This window comes from Trichosurus vulpecula, chromosome 2 (genome assembly GCF_011100635.1).
Source record: "Trichosurus vulpecula isolate mTriVul1 chromosome 2, mTriVul1.pri, whole genome shotgun sequence".
Lineage (NCBI taxonomy): Eukaryota > Metazoa > Chordata > Mammalia > Diprotodontia > Phalangeridae > Trichosurus > Trichosurus vulpecula.
Window position 1 is genome coordinate 83,741,791 of NC_050574.1, and position 7,102 is coordinate 83,748,892.

The 7,102-nt window shown below is 39.1% G+C and overlaps 1 protein-coding gene across 1 annotated transcript; it reads right to left on the reverse strand.

The window, feature by feature from the left end:
- Positions 1-2,989: 2,989 nt before the first annotated feature.
- LOC118836529 (olfactory receptor 52B6-like) lies at positions 2,990-3,937 on the reverse strand. Its single transcript, XM_036743788.1, has one exon. It carries the CDS (start codon positions 3,935-3,937, stop codon positions 2,990-2,992), a length of 948 nt encoding a protein of 315 aa, XP_036599683.1.
- Between the last annotated feature and the right edge of the window lie 3,165 nt (positions 3,938-7,102).

The window sequence follows — 7,102 nt, forward strand, 5'->3', positions numbered from 1 at the left end:
TTACCCATCATTTTATTTAAAGTCTAGATAATCAACAAAACAATAAATCAAACCCTGATTTATAGCATTTCCTGGTTTCTGACATGTAAATGTTCCCACTGAAAATTAGACAACTACCCCTTGTGAGCTACTACAAGAAGGTTCTACCACACCCTTGAATTCCAGGAAAAGAAAGTCAGTTTGGTCTGTGGTCGTTAGACAAGGCTTTATGAAGAGTTGGAACTTGTACTAAACTTTGAAGGACAGGTATGACCTATATAATAAAGATTCTGGGTGAGTTTTTCTACTCAAGAACTGAGAGAATTAGAATTAGATTAACCAATGATTATTAACAGTTAAAGATTAGTAATAAAAAAATAAACTGTACATAAGTGTTTGTAGTTCTAAAAACCTTATTTAATTGGTATAATAGCACTTTTTATTGATATCAATTAGCACTTATTAATCGATGCACCTCAGAGATTAACTAGCTTAATTTTACAAAAAGAAAACTTATTTGAATAGGAAACTATGCTGCATAATGATTTATTTTTCTATATTTATAGGAAGATTTTCTGTTCAGGCATGAGAGCACTGACCAGGCGCCACCATTCTTTTGGTGGCATCTAGTTTATCTGGGAGATAATAAACTGTCTTTGAAGCACTGAAGTCTTGCAAAATCAATACTATAATGTAGCAGCAGCATAGTAACAATGTACTTCTATCTACCTGATCTAGGATGGTAGTTATATGAGTAAAGAGAAGACAATAGATATGTGAAATGATATGTAGGAACTCTATTCTTGGGTAGAGGATTCCAGCCATACAAATTGAATGGAATATATATGTGAATGTGGCTGTGTGTCTATTGGTCTCTGTGTTCTTTTCCTGCACATAGTAGGAGTATAGAAATTATTTTTTTAACCATTGAATGAATGAATGTGTCTATGCCTATGTATGCCTAAGTATGTTTTTGTGTGTTTGCATGTATATTCAGTGTTTATTTTTAGTAAAAGAAGCCATGTCTTTGTGGCTCAAAGTCCCTCAAATCAGAAGTCAGTCAACAAAGATTAATTAAATCAGACCCTATACTATACACTGGAGATATAATAACAAGCAAAAGAAGACAGTCCCTGCTCTCAAGGAGCTCAGAGTCTAGTGAGAGACACAACATGCAAGTCCTCTTTGGGACTTCTCAAGACCAGTGGATCAGTCCCCATTACGACTAATCAAGCTTCAAGTCTTCTTCAAGTACTGAGACAGTTCATATGCTCTTGGCTACCAGGTTTGCAAAAGAAGATGAAAGAAGCCACCTGCACTTTAGTCTGCTGAAATGATTCTGGGAAGACATAAGAGGAGCTGGAAGTCTCCATTATGTCCCTCTATATGGTTTGCCCCTTTAGAGACTTCAAGGAGTTTTCTCTTGGGTGAGATGTAGGACTCCCTCTCTTGGCTGATCTGAGTTGTTTTTCTTCCAGTAGGAGAGGTCCTTCATTCTGTATTGTCTGCCATATATTATTTTATGTATACCTTCTCTTGTTTCTCTTTCACTATGCTTGTGTTCCTTTACTATTTTGCTATGTATGTTCATTGTGGATCTGATATTGGGTGGGAAAGGAGTCAATATTTGAATATAGAGTTTAGGTTCCCCCTTCTCCTCCAAAATAACAAAGCTATCAGAGGTTAGAAGCAACCAAATCATATCTTCCCAGACTATTAATATTTAATTATATATATATATGTGTGTGTGTGTGTGTATATATATATATATATATATATATATATATATATATATATATATATATTTCTAGACTGGTAACTCTTTTTTTCTGAAGACAGTAGAATGGTGGAATTCCAACCATCTGCTATTCCTATTGACAAGAATAAAAGTTTCCCTTGGAAGAGAGGCTAGAGATGTCTACACAAACATCAGTATAGGTAATTGAATTCCAGGTATTGCATAAATGATGTATTCATAGGCAACACTGCATTTTTGCATCTCACACAGTAGAAATTTGAGGGTAAAGTGTAAAGATACAGTATCAGAGGCTTTCTTTATGGATGGGTCAGTTTAAAATGACTAGGTTGGGGAAGCTGTTATATTCCTTTCAATAAGTCCAAGTAGGTGACAGCATTCAGGAACCACTTGAAGACTATTGGGGAAGGGGTTTAGAAAGTTAGTAGAATGGAAGATGTTATTGATATGTCTGGAGAGCAGACAGTGAGAGGAGAGGGATGAAATGGAATATCTATTGGTAGAGGTACAGAAATAGGTATGGTGAGGTGATTAGGTAAAGATGAAGACTTAGATGTGTTTGGGGATAAAAATTAAGATTGGAGTGTATATAGGAATAAGGATCTGCATGGTTTTGGGAACTGGAGTTGGAGTTGATGGTGTGGATGAAAATAAGGATTGTTGTGTTGAAGGATTTGGGGCAGAAATGATGAATGTTGGCATAGGATTGAAATAGGACTAGAGGTGGGGAGAGGGGCAAAGACAAGGACAGAGTTAGGAAAATGATATGATTAAAATACGGATAAGGATATGGATTGGCTTAGTATGGAACAGATGCTAAGATAGAGTTGGATTGAGGGGAGATAGAACTGGAGATTAGGACAGGATTTGAATTTGGGGTAGATATAGGATGTCTTTCTTTGATAAGGAGCTATTCATAGGGATAAATACTGGAACAGGATTGAGAAAAGAGTAGGGATGTAGCAGGCTTGAATTTGGGTAGAGAGAAGATTGGAATGGAGAAGACAACATGCCTGGATTAGGAGTCAAGATCAGTAGTGTTGAACTCAAATGAAAATGGATCCCTGAACCCACATATTTACTTAGAAAAAAACATAAATTAACATTATCTATGTTGTATTTTTATTTATTTATTTTAAATATTTCATAACTAAATATTAATCCTGGCCTTATTTGTGGGAAGCTTAAGTCCACAGGCCACAAGTTTGATACCTCTGGTCAAGATGACTCTAGGTTTGTTGACGTCCATCTTGATCACTTCCCCAACTGTGAAAACATCTGGACAGCCCCTTCCCAAATCTGTTTGGTTCTTACACCATAAATGACAGGGTTGAGCATGGGTGGGATAACAACATAGAGGTTGGCTAGGAGGATATGGACATAACGAGGAATACTTTTCCTACCAAAGCGGTAGGCAAAGACAGAAAACAGAGCAGGGATGTAGAAGAGCAGTATCACACAAATATGAGAGCCACACGTCCCTAGTGCTTTGTGCTGAGCTTCATGTGAGGGAAGATGGAAGACAGTGCGTAGGATGAGTACATAGGAGATGGCGATAAGAATGATATCTAGACCTGTGGAGAGCAAGGCAGCTGCTACACCATACCAGACATTGACAGAGATATCAGCACAGGACAACCAAGCAATGCCCATGTGCTCACAGAATGTATGTGAAATTATATTGGTCTGGCAATAGGGTAATCTTTTGAGGAGGAAGATGGACGGAAATATAATACAGAAGCTGCGTGTAAGTATGGCCCCAGCTATCTTTTTGATGACGGTGGGAGTAAGGAGAGTGTTATAGTGTAACGGTGAGCAGATGGCTACATAGCGGTCAAATGCCATGGCCAGAAGGATGGCTGAGTCAGCCACAAACAGAAAGTGGATACAGAACATCTGGGTGAGACATGCATCAAAGGGGATGGCTTGGGTCCCCAACCAGAAGATGGTCAGAGCCTTCGGCATGGCAGAAGTAGAGAGCAGGATGTCAGCACTGGCCAGCATGGAGAGGAACAGGTACACAGGTTCATGAAGGCTCCTCTGAGAGATGATTACACTGATCAGCATACTGTTCCCTGCCAAGGCAGCCACATACATGATGCAGAAAGGGATAGAAAGCCAGATGTGCAGGTGCTCCAGACCTGGGATTCCAGTGAGAAAGCAGCCAGCAAGGCGGGTATCAGTGATATTCAGAGGAGGCATTGTGACTTTTACAGTTTTGGAGGTGAGGTCCTCATTATTCTATAGATTTTCCCCTGCATGAGAGAAGAAAATCAGGCTTTGGTAAAAGCTATGGAATCTTCACCCAGTGCCAAATTCTGATTATAAATACAGACAGCTACAACATCTATGAATGGCATCTTTGACCATAAACCAAGGACCAGTCTTTAGGTCTTCGCACAGGATTACAGGATTTGTAAACAGAGTTGGTCTCTACACATGTTGTGAGGGGGTTGGGCACAGCAACAGACTCATGATCATCTTTGTTGAGGGCATAGAGAGAGGGGGAGGAGTGTCACCATATCTGTTTTTCATGAGATAGCTAATATGAAGCTAGTGATCAATGTCCATAGGAACACCTTTGAAAGTACAGGTTATTGACAGAATCTATCTGACAATAATGGTCATAGTACAAAATCTTTAGTGAGTCTCAATTTTTAAAGACACCTGGTTTCCAAAAATGTCTTCACTTTAGGATTTAGTATAAAGATATCCAAGAGCCTGGTTTTCCATAGGTGAGAGGGAATAGGAAAAAGCTATAGAATGGATACTAGATTGTTCTGGTTACCTGTAGCAATCTTCATAAGAGTATAAATTAATGACAGTGACTGATTTCCCTTTTTCCCAAATACCTATTTTTCTTTTTGAAAAACTCTAATAGATTTTTAAGTGGTGAGTACAATGGAAACATTCTTGGACCAGGAATCAAGAGAATTTAGTTTTAGTCCTGGCTCTGCTATTAATTTGCTATATGAAAGTCTCAAGAATCTAGGGATCCTACCAGCTCTAACCTGCCATGATTTAACTATACAGGAATGAATTTCACTCTCCCAGTAACCTTTCCAGTTAATTGAGTGAGTTGGAAAAGGAGGAAGGGATAGGAATGGGGATAAAGATTGGGATAGGAAAACTGAAAGGGGAGAAAGAGAGAGAGAGGGAGAGAGAGAGAGAGAGAGAGAGAGAGAGAGAGAGAGAGAGAGAGAGAGAGAGAGAGAGGAGAAGGAGGAGTAAGAGGAGGAGGTGCTGTTGGTGGTTACCTGAGCCCTTCTAAGGACAAGGAGGGAAGGACCATCTGCTATCTGTTGCATCAGCACCTGTACTGAAAGGATGGGCCTCTCCGTACTTCATCCTAAGAAATGATAAAAAGGGTCATATCCTTTGGAAGGAGCCCATATGGCTTGGGTAGTAGCAACAAAGGTCAAACACTGACCAGTTCTCTACTCCCTTCTTTCTGTGTTGCCAAGAACTAGAGGGTGTTCCTTGAATGTCTGGATATATCAGGACACCTTTGAAGTGGTCAGGCAAGACAAAATGAAATGAATCATTTTTTCATTGAAAATTGCATTGGATTTGCGATTTCACCAGTGTAGAGTATCACCTGTCAAGAACTTCCCCTATGAATGCACATAGAATCCCTTCTCTACAACTTACAGTCTTACAGAAGCCTGGAAGGTCTTAGAGATAAAATAACTTGTCCATGTTCACATGGATTATGTGTCAGAAGTGGGAGTTTATCCCAGGCTTCAAGGCTGGGATATGCTGTTGCTAGTTTCTCCTCAATACATCTTTAGCCTTGTTTTCCTCCCCCTACACTTCTCTCTCCCGCAGCGCTTGGGAAAGAGGATATAATGAGGCTGCAGAAGGAGGGATTCAGGATAGAATGCCATCATGTGAGCTTATAGGTGGAACGGACTTCAGAGACCATCAAGGCTGACTTGTACCTGCACAGAATGTCCTCTATATTTCCAGGAGTGTTTATTCAGCCTGTACTTGAAGAATTCCAGTGATAATGATCCCATCATATCTGGAGGCAAATGAAGACCTTCCTATAATTGAGTTTTCCTTGAGAATGAGGCATATGGTTGAGAGAGACCAACACAGACATGCTGAACCGCCACCACCATTTTATTAAGCATTTATTATGTGCAAGATACTGTACAGACAATACAATGAAACAAATGAAACATCCCCTCAAAGAGCTTGCTTGGGGTCTGCTGGAGGTTGGGTAAATTTAACATGTGTATACTCAGAAACACATATACATTTATGCAATAGTGTACTGATATGCATACCTGTATATTAAACATACATCTATATAATACTAGCATCCTCTTACATGTACTCACTCATGCATTTATAATAACATGCATAAACACAGATACAATGTGACTATTTCCCATTATATGAAGTCTTTAAGTACAATCTTGATTGCCACCTTACAGAAATATAGAGAAAATTACTATACTGGATTGAAGGACAAATTTGATGACCTTTAGTATTCATTCTACTTCCCAGAGTCTATGGTTCTATTTTTCATAATTTTAACCTTCAAAATGAAAAAGCAGTTGACATTTTCATCCAATAATCCATTTTTTTCTTTGATTCTATAGACCTTCATCAATTCTCCATGCTAGCCAACCACTAGAGTAACCATTTCCTGTATCCATCATCATGTTGCTACTTCTATCCTCCTCCAGCCCTTTCCTTACCTACCCCATCTCTCACAGTATCTGACACGTCTTTGAATCACCAACCCCTAGACGCTTTGCATAACACAATATATAAGTTCTTCTACTGTACTTTCAAATATTGATGAGCTCAGGCTATATAGGGAGCTAAACCAAAGAAGCCTAGGATTATCAGAAACCTGTGGCATGAAACTTGGAAGACACCATAAGCACTCAGACTGGGACACCCCAGTGTCTGAGGTCCCTAGCACTTTGTCCTAAGATGAAATGAGGGTCCTGAAATTATACTGTTTAGAACAGTGGGCTCTAATTTGGGAGGTAGAGCATCAGCAAAGGAATCAGGTAACCCAGGTGAAGAACAAATAGGATTGACCATCCCACCTAAAAAAGCTGCAGGAGGTGCAGACTGGCCTGGTACAAATCCCCAGTTCAGTAACTGAATAGATGAGGAAACTAAAGAAAATAATGATCACTATGAAAAATTATTGTAGATCCAGAGATATCAAAAATTCAGACCTAGAAGGAAAAGTAATGCTTTAAGAACTGCAAGCAGAAACTCAAAAGAAAAAAAACTGGATTTCCACAAAGACGACATGAATACCTAGAATAAATGAAGCAAGTGATAACAAAGGGAAAACTCTGAAGCAAAGATTTGGAAGGAGAGTAAATAACTTAGAAC

Bases quoted from the DNA above. Each gene is read 5' to 3' on its own strand.
- LOC118836529 (XM_036743788.1), bottom strand. From the start codon at position 3,937: ATGCCTCCTCTGAATATCACTGATACCCGCCTTGCTGGCTGCTTTCTC.